The 27,693-nt window shown below is 41.9% G+C and overlaps 2 protein-coding genes across 4 annotated transcripts in view; one reads left to right on the top strand and one right to left on the bottom strand.

The window, feature by feature from the left end:
• Nucleotides 1-2,797: 2,797 nt before the first annotated feature.
• On the bottom strand, nucleotides 2,798-7,028 carry LOC101163722 (leucine-rich repeat-containing protein 38-like). Its single transcript, XM_004086385.4, has 2 exons — nucleotides 5,855-7,028; nucleotides 2,798-4,949 (listed from the first exon to the last, which is right to left on the bottom strand). Exons 1-2 carry the CDS (start codon nucleotides 6,480-6,482, stop codon nucleotides 4,702-4,704), a joined length of 876 nt encoding a protein of 291 aa, XP_004086433.1. The 5' UTR covers nucleotides 6,483-7,028; the 3' UTR covers nucleotides 2,798-4,701.
• Nucleotides 7,029-16,886: 9,858 nt separating this feature from the next.
• The window catches only part of vps13d (vacuolar protein sorting 13 homolog D), a 72,040-nt gene continuing 61,233 nt past the window's right edge, over nucleotides 16,887-27,693 (top strand). For 2 of the 3 annotated variants that reach the window (XM_020701641.2, XM_023957042.1), the window contains exons 1-8: nucleotides 16,887-17,342; nucleotides 21,291-21,479; nucleotides 22,039-22,116; nucleotides 23,940-24,130; nucleotides 24,320-24,400; nucleotides 24,677-24,793; nucleotides 25,219-25,323; nucleotides 26,629-26,799. In XM_020701641.2, the coding sequence (XP_020557300.1) occupies nucleotides 21,383-21,479; nucleotides 22,039-22,116; nucleotides 23,940-24,130; nucleotides 24,320-24,400; nucleotides 24,677-24,793; nucleotides 25,219-25,323; nucleotides 26,629-26,799 (840 nt within the window). In that variant the 5' untranslated portion in view covers nucleotides 16,887-17,342; nucleotides 21,291-21,382. The remainder of the gene's footprint in view (nucleotides 17,343-21,290; nucleotides 21,480-22,038; nucleotides 22,117-23,939; nucleotides 24,131-24,319; nucleotides 24,401-24,676; nucleotides 24,794-25,218; nucleotides 25,324-26,628; nucleotides 26,800-27,693) is intronic. The other variant, XM_011473001.3, reaches the window with a different exon arrangement.

Raw genomic sequence — 27,693 nt, 5'->3', positions numbered from 1 at the left:
TAGTAGTTTTTTATTGACTGTAACGCCCTTCAAACAGGGCTTACAGACTGCACAGACATTGATGATCCAAAATCTTGTAGCATAACTTATTTCTAATTGTTTAGATCAGGGGTCGGCAACCCATGGCTCCGGAGCCACATGTGGCTCTTTCATCCATCTCTTGCGGCTCCCTGTGACTTTGGAAAATAATGAGTATTTTATAATAAATAAATTTTATTTTAGTTTGTTCATTTTTCATGGCATTTCAAAGGTGCTGCTGGCTCCGCATGAAGCGCGGGCCACGTAAAAAACAACTTCGTAATGAGCTCGTTTTTATCGGGCGAGACCTGCAGAGCTGATAGCAGGAGGACACATGCTGGGCGGCTTCAATAAACACTCCGATCTTCTACCGGGAACTTGACGTGCTGCGGGGCAGAGACCAACTCACTGATGACAGAGAGTTCGCGCCAGTGTTGCCAGATAGTCACAGTTTTCCAGCCCAAAAGTCATCTGAAAACCGCCAGACCCAGCCAAAAACCGCCCAACACAGCTTTTGTTGATGTTTTTTTTCGTACTGGACTGATAAAATAAAAGATTTTTCTAAATAAAATATAGTTCAGACTAATAATAAAATGGTTACAATATTGAAGCGCCTTCTTCCATTCATTTGCTTAACCCGCTCTATCCCCGCTATAACCTGCGTCCTACTCTTCCATCCTTGTGCGGCGCTGGAGCCCCCCGACTATCGTATTTTGCGCTCTCTGTGTAGGACACACTGAGGAGCGCGGGGGAAACAAATCTCAGCTGCAGAGGATGTGAACAGGTGAACAGATAGAGAGGAAAAGCAGGTGGAGAGGCGGGGGAGGGGCTTTGGCTTCAAACTCTGTCAGAGATGCAAACACGGGCGTCAGATTCAGACGCAGCTTTCCCTGCAGGAGTTGAAGCAGAGACCTTCCCTGGGATGATTTTATGAACTCAAACATGGAAACATGATTACCAAGTAGAACTCTTCGAAATAAGAAACCTGATCTCTCCACATTCTCAGTGTCTACCATGCATTGATAAACACATCGCTCCATGCAGCGATCAAACCAGAACCAGTAGCTCCTCCCAACGCGGCCGCGGTTTCATCCTTTCAAGAACATAATGTGCATTTGCAGCGACGCATGCTTCAGACGATGTCCGATTGGCCAATCTACATGTCAATCAAGTCCCGCACTTCTCAGTGATGATTTTGATTGGCTGGTGGATTTTAAAGAAGTACTTTTATTTTAAAATCTTTTCTGGCCCGCGATCTGCACTCATGTCATTGAAGATCAACCGGTCGATCGCGATCGACGTAATGAGCACCTTTGAAAAATATATACATGCATAATATATATAATGATGTCAAAACAGGTTGTGGCTCCGGGTGCTTTCTTTTTTATTAGGGGCGGTCGCAAATGGCTCTTTGAATAAAAAAGGTTGCCGACCCCTGGTTTAGATCTATGCTTGACTGCCTATTCAGCAGATTCAACACCCATCAAAGCGACTACTTCCAATAAAAAGTCTTGACTACTTCCAATGAGAAGGCTATGTAAATGTGTGTAGACACGGATTTTGGGACCTCTCCATTCAAAACTCTCGTGTTCACTCTTCCCTGCTTAAGTTTTTACATGCGTTTTCATGCTTTATGCACAAAACAAAAGTTAAACTAGGTCGTACTCTGATCAATCAGGGACTCATATTTGGTAGTGATGGACAGCGTCCCTTTTAATTCACTGAAGTACCAACCATCCTCTGCTTTGCGTTGGACGGTTGCTTCCGCAAAGTGCGTTTATTTCTGTTAAACCAAACTTATACTGAAGAAATACCTGTTTTGTTGTTTAATCTTTTATTACATTGAAAGGTTGAGGCTCAGGTTTACATGCGTTTGATGTGTGCTGCACTCATTGTGACCTCTGACAAACGTTTAATGCCTTGACCTGTCTAGAGCAGTGTTTTTCAACCAGTGTGCCGCGGCACACTAGTGTGCCGTGGGAGATGGTCAAGTGTGCCGTGGGAAATTGCCCTCATTAACTGAAAAATTTAACATTTCCCATCTCCAGGATTTCAGCTCTGTGTTCATCCAAACAGGCCATGATAAAACACTGAGGAGTTAGGAATATAAAAGATCGTAAAATACTTTTTCTTTGCGTTTACTTTATTTTATTAAAGACATTTTGATAAGAATGACGTACCGCGATTCAGCTGCAACTCCGGCTGTATTTTGGAAAAGTCCCGCCCCTTTAACTGTCTCCACCAATCATTCTTGGGGAGCTTAATCATATGTCATCAGTCTGACCAATCAGAAGTGGTTAAAGTATTCACTTCCTTGTCCCGATTTAGCTCGTAAAGTCGCTCAGTTCTAACAAAAATACCAGCTAAAGCTAGTCTTTATCGGTGCAGCTTTCCACAGAATCCGATGTCAGACAGTGGAACAAGTGAACAAAACAATAAAGCTCAGAGACGCGATCTCCGCCGGCCGTTTAATGCACTACATCTCCCATGATGCATTGGGTTGTGAGAGTGACAGCGCTCAAGGAGATCTGTTGTTAAATGTCTTGAAATCAACGAACACACATCAAACTGTTTTTACATCTTCTAACTTAACTTTTATTGCATCTTTTAGAAAAAAACAGCTGCAGTTTCAAGCTTTTTCTGCAACAATTATCTAAAAAATGCATGTGAGATTGTGGAGGGGCTGTAGATCAATACAGACTATGAGTTTCTCTGTTTTTTGTTTTTTTTTAATTTTTGGATCCTGGTGTGCCGCGGGATTTTTTTTAAGGTCAAAGTGTGCCGTGGCTCAGAAAAGGTTGAAAAACACTGGTCTAGAGAACCATCCATGGGAACAGAGCTATAAAACCATTCTCATGCTAAGGAGAAGCTGACCTTTTCCCTAGTGCCTGCGATGGAATTTCTGCACCCAGAGCTGATTTACTATGGACGATGGGTAACCATTTTGCAGACCCACAAACGGGACCTCCACATATGGGCCGGCGGAAGCAGGCGGTCCAGCTGTTGACGAATCCATGCGTCCAGGGGAGGAGATTCGGTCGCCATGATAAAAACTTTACTTTCCAGAAGTTCTTTGTCCTCATCTGCCTGCATTCTAAGTCGCATGCAACTTTTGTGCATTTGCAGATTTTGTAGATTGAGAACCAAGATATCTGTTTTAATTTGTCTTAGAACTTTTGTTAGAGAAATAAAACTTTGTGGATCTTTATCCGGTCAAATCCTGGTCTGCTTTTATCTCTCCCGACTCCTTGAACACGCATGGGAAGATCTGAAAAGCGAAAAGATGTTTTTCCTGCAATACTTAGGCCAGTATCCCACAAACCTGACAATCCTGTCTAAACCAGGGGGCGGCAACCTTTCCTCCCAAAGAGCCACTTGGATCAGTTTCCCAAAGAAAGTTAAACACATCCTTTGGAAAACCCGGTGTTTCCAGTGAATGGCATATTTCATTTGTTTCTAAAGTTTGTGAAGAGATGTTCATTTTTTGGTCCCAAGACGCCACAAAACTAGCAAATATTTCTTAATTAACTAGTAGTCTGCTTCTTCAATACATTTTTGTTTCAACAAACAGCTTTTGTTCTAATCTGAATCAGGATGTTTTTGGGCAAAAGCTGAGTGTTTATTTTAGGATTTCTCACCGGATATGAGACTTTGTTGTTTGTTAATTCCTCATTAAAAATTCCTCAGTAATCATACTGGTAAAGTTTTTGAAAGCAAAAAAATCTGCCCAGGTGACATTAAACGTTTTTGTTTTCTCCAGGAACTTCCATTTCCTCCAAATTCTGCATCGTTGTCCTGCCTGGGTCAGAACATTGTTGGGATTACACGCCGGCGGGAGTCGTGGTGGTGACGCACGCAACTTTACTTAGAAAATGTCTACATTTAGATTTTATTTAAACCTAATTCTCAGCCCGTTATTTTATTTTTTTTATCTTTAATTATTTTTATAAACCTTTCCTGTTTACTGCTTGCCAACCGTAGTCGTCAGCACAGGGGAGCTGCTCAGGGACGAGCAGCTCGCCTGGTTCTGACCCGCTCCTGGTTCAGACCTGCTCCCCAAAATACAAAAATACCCTCCATGTGTTTACGCTGCTCTCTCGCACATCCCGACTGTGTTAAAGGCACCACGACTATCTTAGAACATAATAGTTATTTTACAAAACCGCAGGATGCCAACCCCTCGTCTAAAGTTTTTGTCGGTTTGCTCTATGACTCATGTTGTCCTGTTTGAAGGGTGCTGCAACAAAAATTTAGCACTCTTTGGGAAGTGTGACTGATCTGCTAAGATTAAAAATAATCTTGGTAGTACACTGGTAGTCTATTTGAAGATCAAGATTAAGTTTTTCTATTATCACTGTATGAGGTTTTTATGTTGTCCTTTATCAGTGCAGCTGAAATGGACAGTACAATAGCTTCTTGTGTTTTTGTGTTGAAATACTTGACATTTAGTGGTTTCTGCTAGACACACCAGCAAGATTTTGACACACTCATACCATTTATGCTTTAGTGCCAAGAACAGTATAACTTGGCTGTTACACTTTGTGTTAAAAAAATTCCTTAAAGTTCCCAAGTTCATTTTTGATTATCACTTTCCCAGTGCAAGCTTCTCGTACGCAACAACATTTTTGTAGAATATGCACAATCTGTCAGTTTAAGGCTTGTGTTAAATCATTTTCTAGCATACTAGTCATTTCCGTCTTCCTCATCAGTTTTGGTGCCTTTGCGGAGCCGTTGGAAGCAATGCACTGTAGAAGCCAAGACAAAACTGGCCACTATTGCAGCGACTGAGGCAGAAATACCAGAAAAAATTACAATAAGGTAGTCCGTAAGGGTTAGGACACCACTGCAGTCTTTGAAGCTGTCCTCTGAGAGTAAATTAAGAGGAATGCGACGTCCATCCATGGGCAAGGAGCACTCTATCCCCTCGATACCTGGGGAAAAAAAACATATTCAGCCCATAGATCTCTTTTCTTATCAAGTCTCCATTGTTCTATGAAAGAAATACCTTTGTATCTGCCTGAATAAAAGAAAAATGTTGTGTGGGTTAAAACACTTTTTTTATTTTGTAGAATAACATCCAAAGTTTTCCCCCAATACGCAACTAACACCGTTGCCTACCTACCTATAGAATATACATTTGTGGTAGATTTCAATGTTTCTTTATGATACCAGGATTTAAGTGTCACAGTTTGGCTATTTTCAAAAGCGTTTAGTTCAAGGACGGTCCAAAGCAGAGCAGAACACTCAGGTTTTTTAGAAGGACACCATAATTGCTCATATAAAAGTTTGACAGTCAGAGTTTCTTTGGTAACACAGTTATTATTTTACTGGTAACAAAAAGAGCTTTTATAGCAAATAGAGACATCTGTCTTGAATTCACCACCATCCGGTTATGACACTCCTGTCAAGGCTGTCAAGGAAAGTTGATCAAGTTGTTACAGAACAACTTGAAAGCACTTGAATAATTTTCAAACTGAAAAGGAAAAATTCCTAAAATTGTTTCACTATATTTTGAAATAAATTGAATTAAACTGTTGCACAACAATTATCAAGTTTTTATGTTTTTAATTTTCTGTTTCTTTTATTTTCCTGCAACAAGCTTTTTTTTCATCTACAAAAGTTTCAACTACTTAATCAGAATTATAACTGTAAAAAAGTTCAACTGAGAAAGGGCACAAAAACTTGAACAGCAATGTAACTGCAGCTAAACAATGTCAACTGTTGCATAAACATGCTCCAAATATGAATCTTAACCCGAAATATTCTTATGAATGGAGAGCCAATCTGCGAGTAAATCTTCGTGTGCAACCCCCTTGTTAAGCAGCTTACATCTTACCTGATGGGAGCTTGTGTTGGTTTTCCTTCATCCACACAAACAGTTTGGCAAACTGGCAGTTGCAAAGCCAAGGATTGCCCTCCAGGCGTAGCACTCGCAGGGAAGGCAGGAGTTCCAGAACTCCAACATCTAGGACTGTGAAAGCATTCTGTTGCAGCTCCAACTCCCTCAGTGACGTTAACCCCATAAAAGCATTTCTTCCCACCATGTTCAGGTAGGGGTTGTTTCCAAGTCGCAGCTTGATAAGACTTCTTGATTCCTCAAATGTTCCCGAAGTGATTTCTGTCAAATTATTGCACCCTAGGTCCAAGAAGACTAATCTAGATGCGGTGCTTAGGGTACCAGGCTCAAGCTGCGAAAGAGAGTTGTTCCTCAGATCCAGATAGACCAAATCAGTGTAAAGAACAAGGAAGTCAGCGGGGATCCAAGGAATCCAGTTGTTGGAGAGGAGAAGACGACGAACATTCAAAGGGATAGAGTCTGGGACTCTAGTAAGGCCTTGGCTTGTGCAGTCTACAGTATGGTGATCAGGACACAAGCATCTAAAAGGGCAGTTGTGGCCTCTTGTGAGTAAGGAGGAGGAAATCAATGCAAGGAGAGGCTGAAGCCAATTAATGCATGGTAGCATTGTCAAACAGCATTAACTGGGAGATTTGGGATAGGGGTGGAGGTAGCGGTGGGGGGTTGATTAGACAGTATCAAAAGGCTGAGACGGAAGATTGAGGAAACAAGATGTCAGAGCAAAAAATCTCAGAGGGAAAGAAAAAGAAAAGTCAATATTTGTAGAGCAAAACACTTCCATCCCACAGTATTGTTTGCATCGCAAGGCAAAAAAGAAAAGCATAAAGTGAAAGAGCAGAAGAACGTTGTGCTGCAGGGCATCAGTCAGAAAATATCAGCCTGTTGGCTCTGAGGAAGGATAGGGGAGGAGCAAAAGACACAGGAGGAGGGGGAGTTTGGAAAGAGCCAGGATTAACACAGACGCAATAAACAAGCTAAAAAGAAGCACGGGCAGCTGTATTTGTGAAGCTAGACAAGAGCTGCATCCTGGCCCCACCATCCTTCTTCTGTCAGCCAATGAGGAGAAGCAGCTGCGGCGCCATCATTAGCTGGATCAGTTGAGCAAATTGCAGACAATCATCACAAACTGGAAGCAGGAGCTCCTTCACCCAGACAGACCTGCAGTTGAAATGGGGATGCCACCAGCATCTGTGACATAAACGTGACGTTTCAACACACGTGGTCTTTGACAGCTACAACTGTTTCCTCAATTCTCTCTCCTCCCACAGTCTCGTACTTTTTTTCCCCTTTATCTCTGTTTCTTTTGCTGGAGTGATAAAGAATTGTTGCCTTTTCTTGATAGCTAAATATCATTTGCCGGACAGAGAAGTGTTCATTCTATCTGGTAAATTCCTGTTTTGTCTCACACTCTTTTTTTTATTAGAAAAACAGCCCTGACGTTTATTGATTCATTTCATTTTAATAAATGTTATATTACAATACAAGTATACTGATAAAATATTCTTTAACTGACCATACTTCCTACACTTCTATTTTGCAAGTGATGATGTTTTAATTTTTCAAATCAGGTATCAAGACAACAGACTACTTGTTTTTTAAATCTTCCTGCAGTTTCACAAAGTCATAGATTCCTTTATGCACAAATGATGACTAAAAAGACAAATGCACAGAATATTTTTGCTCCGCCCAGTCATGCATAAAAAGTAGGTCATGCTCAAAGCCACAGTAAAGACAGGCATGGGAGCACAGAGTGAGTATTTTATAGATCCTGTCCATCTCAGATACTCTCATTTCATATCAGTTTAAGCAACACGGTGCTGTCATTTTGTTGGTGCTGTCATTTTGTTGGTGCTGTCATTTTGTTGGTGCTGTCATTTTATTAAACACCATCTCAATATGTGCAATATCATCTCATCATGTGCAATACATTAAGTGCAATATATCTCTGCCATCATGGACACAGCAGGTTTTTTTGTGTTGGTTATAACTACCTCTCTGCAGAAATTTCTATTGTAGATTTTGTTCTTTTGTAGATTGTACTTCGTAAATTGTGCTCTTCATTTTGTGAAATTATTTTATTTTAATTGTTATATTATTTTGCGGGATTACTTCTCTTTTGCATGTTTGCACTGAATAGTGAGCGGCTTTAATTTCACTGCATATGTGTGTGATGCGAATTGTACATGTGTACAGTGACAATAAAGGCATTCTATTCTATTCTAAACACCAGAGTTACAAAAGAGCTCAAGCACAAAAATCTAATAAGCAACAACTGAAAGACTACAAACCAAAAACATACGCACAAACTAAAAAATAAATAAACGCACAGACAAACTGCTGGAACTTCTCCTGTACTGGTACGTTGCATGTTAGGACGAGACTTGCTGATGTGTTTGCCTTCATTGGTAAAGTTGGATCATTCTGTATAATTGAGCCATCAAAATGCAGTGGAAGCTAGTGATAAGAGATGCAAACATGTAGCCCCCACATTGATAAAAGAGCTGGGAGATTGCAGTTTTATTTTGGCACAAAGACTGACCAGTAAAAAAAGCAGAAAAAGCTGTTCTTACATTTGCTAAAACATCACAGCTCTGGTAAATTAGGTTGATTTAAAGTTGGAAATAACAGAATGAAAATATTTATTGAATTGTAAATGGACAAATGAACATTGAACAACTTGGCCCCACCTTTCACTTTGTCTCCACATCCTTGTTTACTGAAACTGAAAGACAAGCTTCTTCTTGTAGCCTCAAAGATCTAACAGACAGAAGGGATAGCATCATAGAGGGACTTTTTAAGCCCTTTATGATGCTATACTGAAATAGAGAGACAACTGAGATCTGACTTTGTTACTTTTCAGGTTGATTCATGCTTAATCTTTCCTGTCAGAAAAATCCTCCCATTCTGTGCCCATGTATACAGTGCTATACCTTTGTGAAACCAAAAGGGTAAAACCAGTGAGCCTTCCTATGGTCAACACATGTCCCGTGTATGACCTGAGGCTGAAAACATGTTATGATGGATAACGCTGTGTAATATCTGTCTGAAACCCTATTATAAGAAAACACACACAATAACAACACAATAAAAGGGGTCTGACAAAGCAAATCAAGAAGTGAGTCTGGAGCACAGCAGCAGACTCAGCACTAGGCAAAGGCACAAAAGGAGTCAGACTTTTACAGGTTCAGTAGAAAACTCTGCTGGGGGACTATAATACCTAGAATACGGTGGCCCAGAAGGGTCACAACACAACACATTAACTTTACACACAACACATTAACTTTACACACAATACATTAACTTAACACACAACACATTAACTTAACACACTGTCACGGTGGGGGGGTGGCTCGAGAGCCGGATGGACCCAGATGCAGAGATGTGGCGTGGCGAGGGACAAGGAACGAGGAACAGGGCATGACATGGCATGAACACCAGAACAGGAATACTAATGGACCAACACAGGAGGAAGGCAGAGACAAGACTTATATACAGACAGGGCAGACAAGACACAGGTGAACACGATCAGGGCAGATGGGGACCAAAGGAAGTAAAACCCAAGAAAACAGACAAGACAGGATACTTTCAAAATAAAACAGGAAACAGAAACAAGACAGAACAAGGACCAAAAACAAGACAACAAGTTCAAATCATGACAGTACCCCCCCCTCAAGGAACCGCTCCGAGGTTCCAAAAGTCACATGAGGGGGGGGCCCCGGAGGAAAAACCTCGACGGGCACAAGAGTCCAGAGGACGGCCGGGGTCCACGCCGTCCGGCGAGGCAGGTCCGGAGGACGGCCGGGGGGCCGAGCGGTCCGGCGAGGCAGGTCCGGAGGACGGCCGGGGGGCCGAGCGGTCCGGCGTGGCAGGTCCGGAGGACGGCCGGGGGGCCGAGCGGTCCGGCGTGGCAGGTCCGGAGGACGGCCGGGGGGCCGAGCGGTCCGGCGTGGCAGGTCCGGAGGACGGCCGGGGGGCCGAGCGGTCCGGCGTGGCAGGTCCGGAGGACGGCCGGGGGGCCGAGCGGTCCGGCGTGGCAGGTCCGGAGGACGACCGGGGGCCGAGCGGTCCGGCGTGGCAGGTCCGGCATGAGATGCGTGGAGTCGTCAGGCGTGGAGTCAGGCGTGGAGTCAGGCGTGGAGTCAGGCGTGGAGTCAGGCGTGGAGTCAGGCGTGGAGTCAGGCATGGAGTCAGGCATGGAGTCAGGCATGGAGTCAGGCATGGAGTCAGGCATGGAGTCAGGCATGGAGTCAGGCATGGAGTCAGGCATGGAGTCAGGCTCTGGCGGGTCGGGCCAGCAGTCGGAGTCAGGCTCTGGCGGGTCGGGCCAGCAGTCGGAGTCAGGCTCTGGCGGGTCGGGCCAGCAGTCGGAGTCAGGCTCTGGCGGGTCGGGCCAGCAGTCAGGCTCTGGCGGGTCGGGCCAGCAGTCAGGCTCTGGCGGGTCGGGCCAGCAGTCAGGCTCTGGCGGGTCGGGCCAGCAGTCAGGCTCTGGCGGGTCGGGCCAGCAGTCAGGCTCTGGCGGGTCGGGCCAGCAGTCAGGCTCTGGCGGGTCGGGCCAGCAGTCAGGCTCTGGCGGGTCGGGCCAGCAGTCAGGCTCTGGCGGATCAGGCGTGGAGCCGAGGTCAGGCGGGTCAGGCGTGGAGCTGAGCTCAGGCGGGTCAGGCGTGGAGCCGAGCTCAGGCGGGTCAGGCGTGGAGCCGAGCTCAGGCGGGTCAGGCGTGGCAGTGGAACCGGGGACCCATCGGGGCGCAGGCGGCACCCCCCTGGGAGCCGGGACGGGTCGGGGCGCAGGCGGCACCCCCCTGGGAGCTGGGACGGGTTGGGGTGCGTCCGGGACCACCACTGGACATGGCTGTGGTGCGTCCGGGACCACCACTGGGGGAGGTTGTGGTGCATCCGGGACCACCACTGAACGTGGCTGTGGTGCATCCCGGACCACCACTGAACGTGACTGTGGGGGACGGCGGGGACGACGGCGACGTCGACCCCCCCTCATGGCGAGACGGCTCCCAGTGTAGTCCTGCTCTGCTGGGTCCAGAAAATTTGGTTGGTCCATTCTGTCACGGTGGGGGGGTGGCTCGAGAGCCGGATGGACCCAGATGCAGAGATGTGGCGTGGCGAGGGACAAGGAACGAGGAACAGGGCATGGCATGGCATGAACACCAGAACAGGAATACTAATGGACCAACACAGGAGGAAGGCAGAGACAAGACTTATATACAGACAGGGCAGACAAGACACAGGTGAACACGATCAGGGCAGATGGGGACCAAAGGAAGTAAAACCCAAGAAAACAGACAAGACAGGATACTTTCAAAATAAAACAGGAAACAGAAACAAGACAGAACAAGGACCAAAAACAAGACAACAAGTTCAAATCATGACACACACAACACATTAACTCACAACACAACATATTAACTCACAACACAACACATTAACTCACAACACAACACAATAACTCACAACACAACACAATAACTCACAACACAACACAATAACTCACAACACAACACAATAACTCACAACACAACACATTAACTCATGGCCCAGATGGGTCACAACACAACACATTAACTTACCTTACAACACTTTAACTCACAACGGAAGTAAAGCAGCAATGGAAGTGCTTTTATTCTGAAATTTCCACTGGGCTGAGCGGCTAACCACCTAACAGAAAGTAACGTCACAGTGAGCTGTGGAGGGAGCATGATTTTTCTACAAGAGAAGATAGCAGCAGTGTTACCAGATTGGGCGGTTTTGGTTCTAAATTTGCGGGTAAAAATGGCTTTGGCCGGGTTGGCATAATTTGGGCTGTTTTAGGGTCAGTTCGGCGGGTTTTTTCCCTCATGAATATATAATAGCGGACTACGTTAGGCCGTATGGCTGTTGAACTTCTATGTACTGAAGCTCAGTGAACGCACCAGGCAGAGACGCTTAACGGGCTCTGTCATCTAACCTGTTGTTGGGGGGATGCAACACCCCGCCTCTTAGAAATTGTGTTCTTTAAAGCCTGACACTGCGGCTGCGTGTAGGAGGAGGTACCAGCTAAAGTTATGGTCTGATCGCTACATAGATCGTTGTCTGTGTTTATCAATCCTTTTATTATTAGTCTGAACTATCTTTTATTTTGAAAAATCATCGGATCGGGTGCTAAATCAGTCCAGTACGGGGAAAAACTCAACGAAAGCTGTGTATTCTTCTTTCTCCTGATCTAATAAAAGGAGGACAGTATTGAATATTTCTTCAGCGGACCGGCCTTCTTTCATTCATTTTCTTAACCCGCTCTATCCCTGCTATATGCGGCTTTCTTCCGTGTGCTAGGCCGGAGCGCGCAGACTATCGTGTCAACCTATGATGACCGTATTTTGCGCTCTCTGTGTAGGATGCACTGGAGGAGCGCGGGGGGAAACAACTCTCAGCTGCAGAGGATGTGAACAGGTGGACAGGTAGAGAGGAAAAGCAGGTAGAGAGGCGGGGGAGGGGCTTTGGCTTCAAACTCTGTCAGAGAGATGGAAACACGGGCGTCAGATTTAGATGCAGCTTTCCCTGCGGGAGTTGAAGCAGAGACTTTCTCTGGGATGATCTCATGATCTCAAACATGGAAACATGATTACCAAGTAGAACTCTCCAAAATACTAAACCCCATCTCTCCACATTCTTGGTGTCTAGTGTTGCGGAGTGGGTGTGTGTGTGTTTGTTTGTGTGTGTGTTGGGGACCGCACGCGCCTGTGTGAGAGGAGGGAGCGGAAGAAAGGAGAGGAGAGGAGCGCGCGTGAGGGACAGAGAGGGGTGTGACAGCGGAGGGAGGAGTGTGCGTTCATATTGTGTGTGTTTAGAGGAAGGAGAAACGTAATAAAGAGAAAGTTTCTGGCAACACTGCTGCTAGCTTCTCTTGTAGAAGAATCATGTTCCCTCCACAGCTCACTGTTACGTTACTTTCTGTTAGGCAGTTAGCCGCTCAAATTTCAGAACAAAAGCACTTCAATTGCTGCTTTACTTCCGTTGTGAGTTAAAGTGTTGTGAGGTAAGTTAATGTGTTGTGTTGTGACCCTTCTGGGCCATGAGTTAATGTGTTGTGTTGAGAGTTATTGTGTTGTGTTGTGAGTTATTGTGTTGTGTTGTGGGTTAATGTGTAGTGTTGTGAGTTAATGTGTTGTGTGTAAAGTTAATGTGTTGTGTGTTACGTTAATGTGTTGTGTGTAAAGTTAATGTGTTGTGTGTAAAGACCCTTCTGGGCCACCGTACTCTTACATTAAATCAGTGCTTCTCAATTATTTTTTGCCAGGAAAAAGAAAGTGTTTCGCCCCCCCCCCCGCGCACACACACTCGCACAGTGACAATATATTAGGTTAGTATCTATAAAATTTGTTTAAGTATACCTGTAAATGTATCTTTTAACATTAACAAATGAAAAAGAAGAAATATAAATCCACTTTCAACAAATATTAACTTTATTTTGCCACACAGAAACTCTGTTCTAGTCTAAAACAGAAAAGAAGCTTAAAGTGCCTGAAATGAAAAAATCTTTCATTCCTTATTTAAACTAGAAACATTTTGACCAACTGAACCAATAAATAATATTACATGTAAATTGATCTGAAACAGTAACACATCTGCACCAATATATTCTACGTTTTTTGTCTGAAGAAATAGGTAAAAAACATTTTGCTGAATATTTTTCTAAATGATGGATTGTTTATTTTCATGTCATAAAGTTCAGCTGTTTTACTGCATTACCTGCTGTCTTTATGTCAAATACTGACACCAACTAAACGGCAGGCAGACTAAGATCAAAATGTCTACAATAGTTCATAAAGAATGACATTATTAGCATGAGCTGAGTCATCTAAAGGCACGCCATGATCTTGGTGTTGCGCAATAGAGGCTGCTCGCGTATGCGTTCCACCTGGCAGCCTGAGCCCACTACCCCTCCCCTTTCATTCTCACACAGGAGACAGGAGCAGCTGCAGGGATGGCTGTTCACAGTTTTCAGGCTGTTACAAACTCTGTCATATAACAGATAATAGGAAACCAATTGTGGCACAGATTTTTTTTGTACAACAGTAAAACAACACTTTTTGTTATGACTATGTAGTGAAAGGCATTGCTAATGACTGTCAGGTACAATTTCACTAATTCAGTAACTTATATTTCACAACAGACATACTGTTCAGATGTAATACATGTATTTCAAAGCAACAAGACCATTAACAGATAACAGATTAAAAAATATATGCTAAAATATTTACTATTAGTTTGTGGTTTATCACAAGATTATTTTTTCTACTTTTCTGTTAGGGTTAATAGACACAAACACTTTCATTTACCTTTTGCTTTTCTGTATTTACTCCTGGAATTTCATAGAGCCAGTGTAGCGGCTGCGGGCTTACAAGCCGCTAGAGAGGCTGCGACAGGTCCTGTTTGCGACGCGCTCCACAAAAAACTATGACCAAGAAATCCACTTTGTTTGTGTGTCGTGATTTATTCCACTTCATCGTTGCCACAGATGAAACTTATGATACGATCCATCAAAGCAGAGTTCATAATCATGTATAGAAGCGGTCAACAAAAAATACTGGGCCCTGTGCACCCTCTCTATATCAAACCAACAAACCAAACTAACACAGGTGACAGGTGCGCCTAAATGACGTCTTAACTAATCACGTGACCAAAAAGGGAATTATAAACAAACATGATAATGGCGACTACAGCCAGTATGTTTCTGTCCTGTTGTTGTAGGCTACATGTAAAACTTTTGATCTGCTTTTATTTACCAGCATTGCTGTTTTGTTCTTTCTTAGGCACACAGGCCTCTGGTTCTTTCTTTGGTCCCTGTCATCTTGTTATTTAAAAGAAAGACAAGATAAGATTTTTAAGACTTTCATTGATCCAACGAAGAAATTGCTTTGTTACCATAGCTCAAAAAACAACAGATAATAATAAAAACAACAAATAGAACTGATAATAAATCGCACTAAAATACAACAAAATACACAATAGGGTGTCAAGTGTCTATGAGGCTTCGTAGAGTCTAATAGCTAACAGGAATAAAGGTCTGCTAAAGCACTCCTTCTTGCAGCGTGGTCTTCACGTCTATGACTGAGCTGCTCAGTGCAGAGGGTGATGAGGATTGTCCAAGATGGATTTCAGTTTCCGTTGCAACCTCTTCTCACCCACCACAGTTACAGACTCTAGGAGACAGGTGTCCTCACCAGTTTGTTGATCCTCTTCCTGTTCCTATCAGTTCATCGACACTCATTCTACAGGTTTTGCAAAGAAAGTAACCCAGACGTAGGAGAGTCATGTTCCAGATTAAAATCCTGAAAAAGTATTTTAAGATAAGGAATCACATTTGAACAGCAATCACAAGTAATCAATATAAATATTGCAGTCTGGAGATACAGAGGCTATTGTAATGAACAAAGTCTGGTGGGGAATAAAAAAAGCGAAAAGGAATTTCCTGGATTTATTGTAGTGTTCAAATATCAGCAGCATAGCTAGGCAGAAGATACAAATACACAGTTGGCAGGGGTGTGACAATTCATTTTAGCAATGGTTCGATTTGATATTTGTGGTTGCCGATTCGATTCAGTTTCGATTTTAGTTCAGGATCTGATTCTCTGACGTAGATCCAGGACATCTTTATCCCAAACTTCCATCAGTGTGACTCAGAGAGAAATACCTGATACTGAACAATGCAGGTGAAGTTTTCCAGATTCTTGGGTTTCTTCCAGATCATCAAGTGTAAATGAAATATGTCTCCAAACAAACAAGTAAACTAGAATGAATGTCAAATCCATTCACATTTTAGTTTCCTAAAGTTCACCACTGTTGTTTTTCCACATCCAAAGAATCCAAAGGGAACATTCTTAGAACATTCTAGCAAACTGGATGGTCACATGTCTTTGCTAAGATGACAATAGGTTAGACTTTATTTATCCCACGATAGGGAAATTCTTTTGACTGCAGTGGCAAAAGTGACATTCAAGCAAAGTGAAATTCAGAGTGTTTCCACACTTTGGACTGGAATGATGGACTGATCTGTTTTTGATGCGTCACGTGTGTGTTGACTGCTGTGATGGTTGTTTTTATGTTATAGTAAAATAAACCTACCCTACCTCAGTCTAAATTGTTTTTTTCAAGAACGATTCTACTATCGATTTATTTAATTTTGAAATTATTTTTTAGTGGTATAGGTTGATTCAATACTGCCCCTGACAGATCGATCTGTTTGGATTGTAGAAACAGAAATAGATTCATCTGACAATTGTTACACCCCTAGACTGAGTCTAAAACGAGCACCATTCAAAACTGACCATCTGGCATTGAGAAGATGAATGAGCTGACTCTTTGTACTGCTGATGGTGATGGGAGTAGTGCGTGTAGGATGTGTGACTTGTTGAGGCAGATCAAACCATGAACACCCAACCATCCACCCAGAAAGAAAGAGAAAAACAGACACATTAGGGAGACAAGACAGAGGAAAAGGCAGGGAACTTCACAGAAGCCTGTCAGGGCAGGGCAAATGGACCGGACAGTTTCTTTCTTTCATTCTTGATTTGTTTGCCCTTAGATTCAATCTGCACAATAAACCCGGATTGTACTTTCACCAACAGAGCAACAAACTTTTGTTTTATGACTATTTTATTCTAAAAAAAATTTTGTCTGTGATTTTTTGTATACAACCAGTGGTATTTTAGATTATTTAACAATGTGTAATTGTGCATTTACTTGCCACATGCAGAGCAGTCCTATTCATTACTTGCACAATTACAAAAACACAGTAATAATAATTATTAATTATATTATTTGTGTATTTTGTAATTAAGCTTTGCAATAGCGAACCGTCAAGAATCTATCCCTGTTCCCGCCTATTAAGTAGCTCCACAGTCCACGTGACCGTGCACTTGACTCAGCGAAACGAGGGGTGGAGTTCTTCTTCCATCCTGTAGGGGGCTCTGTACTCCTCATGCTGAACAGGAAGAAATATTTGTTTTTGTCACGTGATCGGAAGAGAGAACTAAACTCAATAAACTGTTATGCCGTGAGTTTGGTGTCGACGAGAAGGCTGTCATATGTGAAGGGAACAGAAAGACAGCAACTTATGAAATATTTCCGAACATCTCGGCTGCTCATCAGAACCAGCAGCAACTTGTTGGTGTCACAGCGCGCCCGGGCCGGCTTATCTTGATCTTGTATGCTAAGTTTAGCTATAGGCGGGCTTGGGGGATCCAACCGTCCTTGTCAGAACAACACATCGGTGTGCTGATGGTGTGTCGTCCGACTTCTATCTTCACTGAGCTTTTGTTGGGCCTGTAGTGATAACTGATGACCAGCAGACAGGAGGAGCTGAGCTGTCGCTGTCCCCGTTCTTCTGTCTGCAGCGGTTTGCTGCTCAGTCGGAGTCCTCCATCGACGTTAGTGTTGCTAACCGGACTTGGACCCAGAGAGCAAGGCCCATGAGACGGTGAGCCCAATGAATGAACCAGTCAACAAGACCGAGACTGTTTCTTGTCTGTTTTGTGTCAAAACTTTGCGGTGCTGCTTCGGGTGTTTCTGACAGATTAAACATATTAAGTGCTCTCTGAAAACACACAAGTTAGGGTCGCGTGGTGGTGACGCACGAGCGCTGTTGGGTAAATACATGTCCGACTGTTTTTGAACTTTTCAGACTCAGAGCCAAATCTCAATAAAGAGTTAAAACCGACTCTGCCAACCTTAACGAGACAAGTCAATTTAAGATAGATAGAAAGATAGATAGATAGATAGATAGAGTCTAGTTTATAATCCCTGAGGAAATTTAAAGATCATGAACCTTTTAGTCAATTTAGTCATGTTTTCCTAAATAACTACTGATAATACGGAGCCCCCAAAGGGACATTGAATAAAAAACAAATTGAAGTAAAAAAGAAAACACCAAAAAAAAAAAAACTGACATTGCAGCTTTGCCTCCTCACCGTCACAATAGTATTATCTCTGAACGTCCTCTTAAACTAGTTTTAAAGTCGCGTGGTTTGTTTGGGTGTAGGAGTTACACCAGCTTAGCTCAGGTTACCACTTTTATTAAGATCATCCAGTAAACTCCATGGATATTGGTGGATGCATGCAAAGTGCGGTCAAAATGGGTAAAATGCCTTTACATTTAATAAACATTTGCTTGTAAACATAACACAACTTGGAAAAATTAAACATAAGCAGACATTTGCACACCTAACTGGTTTTATAAACTCCAGATTGTCCAATTTCTTCCAATCATTTAGTGTTTAAACAAATTAATTCTCTAATGAAACCTGTCAAATATGCAGGTATTCTAGTATTTCAAACGCAGTGTTTTTTAGTATTTCATTCATCCTGTTTAAGTGAACAAGATTCTATTTTAACAGTAATGTTTACTTCCCTTTTGTCTTTACAACTTTGACTGAGTGCTGAAGTGAATAAATGCATTCATAGATAGTCTGTGATGCTGAATTCAGTTGTGTGCCAGAAACAAACCTGTCAGAGGTCTCTTTGAGTTCTTTGAAAATCTTAACCTCAGGTTTTACCTCCAAGGATTTTCAAGGCTCTAGAATTGTCAAAAGTGACAGTAGCATGTAATGTTCTGAATGAGTGTCTTTTGTATGAATGGAATTTCTTAAGGATTTTCTTCTACTAGTTAATGTTACGTTGTGAATGATCAAAAAGTAACTAGGCGACAGTAAGTTCAGTGACTCGTATAAACACAAAATTGCAGGCACTAAAGTAACAAAACAAAAAACTTATAGCAGACAGACAGTCAGGACCATGAATATTTGGACAGAGACAAATTCTTTCTAATTTAGTTTCTGTACATTACCACAGTGAATTTTAAATAAAACAACTCAGATGCCATTGAAGTGCAGACTTTCAGCTTTTATTCCATGGGTTGAACAAAAAGATTGCATAAAAATGTGAAAAACTAAAGCATTTTTTAAACACAATCCCTTCATTTCATGGGCTCGTTAGTAATTGGACAAATGAAATAACTGCAAACCAAATGGTCATTCCTAATATTTGGTTGAAAAGCCTTTGTTGGCAATGGCAGCCTGAAGTCTTGAACTCATGGACATCACCAGATGCTGGTTTTTCTCCTTCTGAATGCTCTGCCAGGCCTTTACTGCAGCGGCTTTCAGTTGCTGTTTGTTTGTGGGCCTTTCTGTCTGAAGTTTAGTCTTCAACAAGTGAAATGCTGCTCAATTGGGTTAAGATCAGGTGACTGACTTGGCCATTCAAGAATATTCCACTTCTTAGCAGCCATGCACGCCCAGCCATGCACGCCCAGACCATCACACTGCCTCCACCGTGTTTTACTGATGATGTTGTGTGCTTTGGATCAGGAGCTTCTCCACGCCTTCTCCAGACTTTTCTCTTGGCATCATTCTGGTAGAGGTTGATTTTGGTTTCATCTGTCCAAAGAATGTTTTTCCAGAACTTTTTTAGATGCTTTTTAGCAAAGTCCAGTCTAGCCTCCCTATTCTTGAGGCTTCTGAGTGGCTTGCATCTTGCAGTGTAGCCTCTGTATCTACTTTCATGCAGTCTTCTTTTGATGGTAGACTTGGATATTGATACGCATACCACCTGGAGAGTGTTGTTCACTTGGTTGGCTGTTGTGAACGGGTTCCTCTTCACCATGGAAATGATTCTGCCATCATCCACCACTGTTGTCTTCCGTGGACGTCCAGGTCTTTTTGCGTTGCTGAGTTCACCAGTTCTTTCTTTCTTTCTTTCTCAGGATGGACCACACTGTTGATTTAGCCACTCCTAATACTGTAGCAATTTCTGGCATGTTTTTTCTGTTTTCTCAGCTTAATAATGGCTCCTTTCACCTGCATGGAGAGCTCCTTTGACCGCATGTTGTCTGTTCACAGCAAAATCTTCCAAATGCAAGCACGAGTCCTCTAATCAACTCCAGGCCTTTTATCTGCTTCACTCATAATGACATAACAAGGGAATTGCCCACACCTGCCCATGCAATAGTATGGAAGTCAATTGTCCAATTACTTAGGAGCCCATGAAATGTAGGGATTGTGTTTAAAAAATGCTTTAGTTTTTCACATTTTTATGCAATCTTTTGGTTCAACCCATGGAATAAAAGCTGAAGGTCTGCACTTCAATGGCATCTGAGTTGTTTTATTTAATATTCACTGTGGTAATGTACAGAAACAAAATTAGAAAGATTGTCTCTGTCTAAATATTTATGGTCCTGACTGTACGTACATACGTACGTACAGTACAGTACAGACCAAAAGTTTGGACACGCCTTCTCATTCAAAGAGTGTGCAAAGCAGTAATCAAAGCAAAATGTGGCTACTATGAAGAACCTACAATATGACATATTTTCAGTTGTTTCACACTTTATTGTTATGTATATAATTCCACATGTGTTAATTCATAGTTTTGATGCCTTCAGTGTGAATCTACAATTTTCATAGTCATGAAAATAACAAAAACTCCTTGAATGAGAAGATGTGTCCAAACTTTTGGTCTTTAATATATATATATATAATAAATTGCATCTGGAAAATGATTGAAACTTCTTCAAGCCGACCTTAAAAATGTTTGGGAACCCATGTCGCCAAAGATGAACTAATCTTTTGTAATTTCTCTAATGTTCTGTATGAAGGTCCAGACCTCTCTACCCTCTGCAGCAGGGACTTGTGGTCAGGTCACAAACCTCAAAGCATGTCACTGGACTGCAGATCACCCAGAATGCAGCTGTTTACCAGTATAAGACACCATGACCACATCACCCCTGAACTCAATTTTCAGATCCAGTTTAAGTTTTTCGTAATTGTTGTTAGAGCTCTGAATGGCCCTGACCTGCGACGGACTGGCGACATGTCCAGGGTGTCCCCTGCCTTCGCCCATGAGTAGGGCGAAGGCTCCGGCAGTCCCGTGACCCCGAATGAATGAACTCTGAATGGCTTGGTTCCAGCGTATTTATCTGAGCTGCTGTGGCCGTATGCTCCAGGAAGACGTTTAAGATTTTAATCCTACCGGGTCTCAATTCAAACTATATCTTCTAATATTGATATCATCAATTTACTTTATTTTGAAATGATTTTAGAATGCTACAGGTCAATTTGTTTATCATGTTGCCTCACATATAAATTGATTTATCGATTAAGTTGGTTAATCGTTACACAACTAATGCTAGGATAGGGAAACACGTGGTCATCACTAATAATGTTAGATTGTCTCTCCTGTGTATCAAATCAAAAGACAATTCTTGGTGTTGAACAAATCTTGATCTCACAGCTGCTGACACTACCCCCACTCACATTTTTAGGTGTTATCAATCCAGAATTTCTCATCAGTTATGGGTTTGTTGCTGTTTCTTTTTCAGCTGTACTATAATCCACACTACCTGAAAAGATAAAAAAACATTTTGTTGTTTCAGGCATTCAAAGCCTCCCCTCTGATGCCAGCGACCAAGAGGGTTAAGCTTATCACCTTCACACCCCGTGAACCCCCCGCAGCCAAAGCAGAAGGATGCTGGAGGGACTTGTTGCCTGGGTGCTGAACACCTACCTTGGAAAATATGTCAGCAACTTGAATACGGACCAACTGTCCATTGCCCTTCTCAAAGGTAAGCGATGTCTCCACCTATAGAGTTTCACTCAAAGGTCTTAGTTGAACTTTGACATTGCCTTTTAGAAAATAACATTAGGCTCTTACTAACTTTACAAGCGTAGATAATTTCAAGAAATTCTTGGACAAATATGATTTTCATTTATGAGTTACCATCATTTAGCCTAATAACATGGAATACTGATGAAGCATCTGGTGTTATCAGTTTATCTTTACTCTGATTAAAAAACACACATTGTTGTTCAAAGCAACAGGAATGTGTAACTACTTTTTCAGATTGCCTGTTGAGCTTGTTTAGGTCCTATGCATTCCTTAAATGTAAAGTTCTTTTGAAGTGACATCTATAGGCCGCATAGCCAAAGTCTGATTGCCATATTTTTGCTTAGTTTTCATGGCACTGCAAAGAAATATAAAGTGAATACATTGTAATTTAACCAGCACGACTCGCAGATAGCTAGTCATAAATTGGAAGGTGGCATACAGCTGAGCAAAGAACTATTTTGCAGTGTCCACTTGTGCAAAGACCGTTAGACAACGTGTTCTTTGTCTGTTTTCAGGTGCGGTTGAGCTGGAAAACCTCCCACTGAGGAAGGATGCTCTCCGGGAGTTTGACCTGCCTTATGAAGTGAAAGCAGGTGAGAAACGGAGAACAATGGCAGGGGAAAGGAGTGGTTTCCCCAAAGTGTAGCTCTGAACTCGTGCAAAGATGTTTGATCTGGGATTTTTGTTGCCTAAAGACAAACACAATTTAGGAACATGTGTGCTCACATTTGTTTTCATGTATGTGTTCCCATTTTTTGGTGTTTCCGTTGAGTGTCGCTAACTGTCTCTGTTGGAACTTTCCTGCTGCTTAGTAAAGCATCTGTAGATGCTAAATGGCTTTTACTTCTACAGTGCTTTATTACCTCCCTTGAAGGCCCAAAGCGCTTGACAGTCACACACCCATTCACTCATGCGCACACACATCCACACACTCTGCTGCTGAACACTGGCGCCAACCTATAACCATGAGCAATGTGGGCTTTAGTGTCTCGCCTAAGGACACTTTGACACATGGGCGGACGGGCGAGGCAGGAATTGAGCCTGTGATACTCTGGCCAGTGGTTGACCTCTCTGCCTGTGCGCCATGGCTGCTGTGCATTTTACTGTTAGGGTTTTACAGGTCTGTAACAGCAGCTTCCTGGATGTTGTAGCATTTTTTCATTTGATTGCATTATATTTTCATAAACTCTCTCCAAAGAGTTTATCAAACAATTTGAGATATTTTTTGATAAACAAATTCTTCTTCTTGATTGCTATGAGAAGGGTTCATCTTTAATTTAAAATAAAACTGCTAACACACAAAAACTGAATTGCTTTGTTTGTTGTTTGCGTGAAAGTAAAAGTTCTTTTCTAGGGGTGTTGCAAAAAATCGTTTCGGCGACATATCTCGATATTTCATTTGGTGAAACATGTATCCATTCAGGACGATATTTACTTAATTATTTCTGAGCGTCTGAGCCTCTTCAAGCAGCTTTACTCCATACAAAACAACAAGATCTCAGCTAGAAGCAGCTTTTTTCGTTGTTACGAGACATGAACTACTTCGTTTTTACTTGGGATGGATACCAAATCAAAACTCTGTTCCATGTTGCTGCCAGTAACATAGAAACACAGATTGCAGTGCTTTTTAGAGGCTCAGATAAGAACGAGTGAAGCACTGCAGCTGCACAGAGGCTAATGCACGGAGCATCGGGTTTTGTTTGTTTTTTTGATTTTTTTTTTTAAAGTACCTTTCAGGCTCCTGAACCGTTTAAAAGTACTGGAGAAGCTACATTAAGCAATATTGAAAATAAACAGTATTTATCTTTTTTTTTTTCTTATACTAAAAAATATTTTGTTGTGGAAATCAGACAATATTGACTGTTTCCTTTAAGAACAACTATATTTGAAGTTACCAAAATAAAAGCACGATGAATTTGCTTTGGTAAAAGCAACTTATCTATGAGATACAGTTGCAGTGCTTAATATTGTGATCACTAAAGAAAACATATTTTACAATTTTATCACAATAAAAGACGTATTGTTTTAAGTTTAATACTCTTAAAAAGAAAAAAAGGAAGTTTTCTGGTACATTATCGATCTCTTGCCAATACACACCCCTATTCTTTACCAAGAGCTCACTCTGCAGTGTTAGAGCAGTGAAGGAGGCCTCCTTAACAGTTCCATCCAGCCGTAATACACTTGGTAGCTTCTTTCACTTCAGTGATATTCAGTAATATTCTGGCTGTCTTATGGGTGACATTGCCCAGTTCATCTTGCATACGGCTCTCTAAATTACTGAACATTTCTCTATGAATTTCTGCTTCTCATAAACATGCACCTCCCCTTTTTTAGTCCTCTTGGCTTTTCTTGTTCAATGCTGTGAGTGAATTTCACTGACGTGGGAGGAACAGCACTCATCCATCTGTCGTTACAGGCTTCATTGGTAAGATCACCCTTCAGATCCCGTTCTACCGGCCTCACAGCGACCCATGGGTCATCTCCATGTCCCAGCTCAACCTGATCATTGGCCCCGCCCCACCACAAGAGTACGATGAAGAAAAGGAACGAGAGGATGAAAATGAACGCAAGAAACACCTCCTGAAGGCCCTGGAAGACAAGTTTAAGGTAAGGTATGCACAGTGTTTCCCTGAGCCTCGGCAGAACTTCCTATTGTGTATTTGTATTATTGTGATACGTATCATATCGCCAGACTCTTGCCAATACACAGCCACGATGAATTGTCTTCTCTGCTCTTGTTTTTAGTTAATGTTGTAAATCTGCATATTGAATGTAATGGTTTGATGTCTTTTTCAGTGTGAATGTGAACAGAAAGGAGAGTCATACTGGTACTCTGTCACAGCATCTCTCGTCACCAGGATTGTGGAAAACATTGAGGTAAGAAAGGCGACATTTGAAATGAGTGAGGTACAGCCAAAGAAGGGATTTCCGCAAGTTATTTCAATCTGCTTGAACTACTTTTAATTCCATGTTTGGTTCATCTTTGTGTCAAGACAAAAGGGAAATGAAAGAAGAAATACTTGAGATTAAACCATTTAAATCCCACTCATGACTGCACGTTTTATCAGCTTTCACAAAATTACTAAAGTGGTTAAGAGTTTAGTCCGGCAGTACCAGATTATTAAAATCCCTTTTTCGTTCTTACATCATCAGTTGAAGATCCAAGATGTGCATCTTAGATTTGAGGATGACTCTTCCAACCTAGAGAATCCTTTTTCTTTTGGGGTTTGCATCAACAACGTATCTGCTCAGAACCCCGCCAAGGAGATGGTGAGTGTTGACACAAACCGCATCTACAATTGTCCAGGACAATCCACTTTCTTTATTAGTTACAAAAGCAAGCAGTACGGTGTTTTTGGCCTTGGAAAATTCAAGCCATTCTAGGAAAAAGTTCTGGAATGTTTACTGTCATCATGCGTGTCATCATGGTACTCTGTAAGTGTCAGGATGGAGTATAAACTTATAGAAACCACTTATATAAGTGACCATAGTATAAGCGGCATAATGACCTTTGCATGATCAGAAATGAATGCACTTCCACAGCGTGTGTTGATTTCTGATCATGCAGACTTAACCCTTACATAAGCATGGGTAATATGTGGTTTGATGCTTGCATCTGAGGATCACTGCAGTTGTGGGCAGTTTTTTTTGGGGTCTTTGATTATTGTTTTTCTGGAATTCTGTTGCATTTGCAGGTCCAGAAGCTCCTCAGACAAAAGCAGCTGGAGATCCAGGACTTCAGTGTTTACTGGGACACAGAGTGTGAAATGCTTGGAAAACTGCCAGCAAATCAGATTCAGGTCAGTAACACAGTGACTGTAAATATTTGATTTAAAATTGGGCCGACGGTTTTTGTCTTTAACTTGGCAGACTTGAACCAGACTGGATTCTGAGATTAATTTTCTGGTTTAGGTGAAGGTATTTTGAGGCAAACTCTGGAATAAAAATAACCTAATGAAACGTTTTTGGATGACGGCCCTCTAGCTGGAATATTATATGGCTTCAATGTTCATCCATGATCAGCCAGACAAATCCCTCTCTTTAATGAAAAAGCACAAAAATAAATTTTATATGGTAATTATACCAAACCTACAATAAAATATGAACATAATGATAGGAGGTAGCTGTTATGGAACCTTTTTTACAGTCTTTTGCCAGCGGTTAACTCTATATGAGACAAAGATTCAAATATAATCTGGAAGAAAAGATAACTAGGCAATCAAAGAGCAGATTACCTTTAATGCATCATCATAGACCATATTCTGTTGTAAAATTTTAATCATGTTGTACATGCCTGACTGTTATTGGACAAGCAGTCTTAATCTTGTGTTGACACCTAACGCGATTCACTTATCAAATTTGGGTTAGACGCCTTTCTTTCAACGGGTGTCAAATTCGCTGCTCGTCGTTTGTCCAAAAATATGTGTATGTAAATAATTTGACGGGCCGGACGCGTGTGGGAGGAGCTACTGTCTAAAACTTTTAGCCTCATCGCTTCATGGAAGCATTGACTCTAGATCTCATTTGGAGATCAGCTTCATTTATTCTGAAGAGCTTTAAAAAGACATCAGTTCATGACAGAGATTCATCCATGCGATGAGCTTCACCGTCTACTGCAGGAGCTGCATCTGAATGACGGCGCTTTCAGCGTTACTTCTGTCTGTCAGTGGCCCAGTTTGAAGACTTGGTCTGAGGAGGGAAAAATGACAATAAAACAAAATTAGAGGACTTTCTCCATACAAATAAAAAAAACTATCGTAAAGGTTATGAGGAGAACGATCAGATTATCCTCCACGTTTGGTTTTGACTCCGACCGCTGATTACATCATGAACACGTCACATGCCAAAGCATGCCATGCTGCTCAAAACATGCCGCAGGACCTCTGATCGAGTCTGAACATTGACTTAACAGGTAAACTGGATGCTCCTGATGCATGCCGTGCTTCTGAGAGTCAGCAACATCAAGAAAAATGAAGAACTTGAGAAATACCAAGAAAAGCAGATTTGTTGGAAGTGGAAGCAATGGCTCAGATCTTCAGATTTGTTATCCTGATATTGTTTTCATGTATGTTAAGACAAAAACTGTTGTCTTTATCCCACTGCAGGATGCAATGACTCAGTGTATGCTGAACCGAGAGCACCAGTACATCTTTGAACCCGTGTGTGCTTCTGCATTGGTCAGGAGAAACGCATCCAAGGAGCCTCTGAGGTCAAGGAGCACTCCTCGGATTGAAGGCCTTGTTCAGCTGGAGCCCATGTCTTTACGTCTTTCACAGGTCATTCTGAAAACTCACTTCATAATACTAATCAAATAAAACTCTAATCCGTTCGTTGTTATAGCAGAAATGAGTTAAGTTAGTATTTGCAGCAAAAGGAGGACAGGAAGAAAATGTACAGAAACATTTTAGTCCAAACGACAGACGTTTGTAACTGCAGCAAGGAGAGAACAGAACAAAAACACTGGAACGTCTGCTGTACAACAAAAGAGAGGCGAGTCGATAGTGCTGTCATGCCATTAATGTGTAATTAAATTAGGTAAATCATTTTTAACCGACTCTAATAATTGCTGTAAAAAGCCTTCTTTTGAGATATTTTCATTTAAATGTGTGGCATTGTGGTTCAGTAAAACATCAAATTACAACCAAAAAGGGCCTCTGAAGTTTTTCCTAACACAACAGACTTCCCACCTTTACTTTCACGCCACCAAGGGAGTTTTGTTTTCAATATGGACCAATTAAAAACAAACAAAAGAACAAAATCCGGTCCACACACTTAAATTTAACACACAAAAACAGTATTAATACTTTTCTGAGCAATCCAAAAAATATTGATCCCAAACTTCTTATTGATATAATAATATTATTATATAGTTAACATACCTTATTCCACAGTTTACCGTCTGATGGGCTCAGCTCTCCGCTTACCCCATTAATTTATAATAACAAACTCCTCATCAGGCTCTATCCCTTACATACTAGATAGTAGCTGTGACATTGTTTTGGGTTAATTCTGTTAAGAACCACAATGTCGTACATTGACGACGACACAACAGCCACACGCTTCGTGCCACGTGAATGAACCAGACCTGCACTGAGAGCAAAGTTCAGAGTTCAAATAAAACATTCATGCAAGTAAACCTTCGCTTTTTTTAATATTTGAGAACACGACAA

This window comes from Oryzias latipes, chromosome 7, assembly GCF_002234675.1.
Source record: "Oryzias latipes chromosome 7, ASM223467v1".
NCBI classification, from domain to species: domain Eukaryota; kingdom Metazoa; phylum Chordata; class Actinopteri; order Beloniformes; family Adrianichthyidae; genus Oryzias; species Oryzias latipes.
This window is presented reverse-complemented; position numbering and strand designations above follow the sequence as displayed.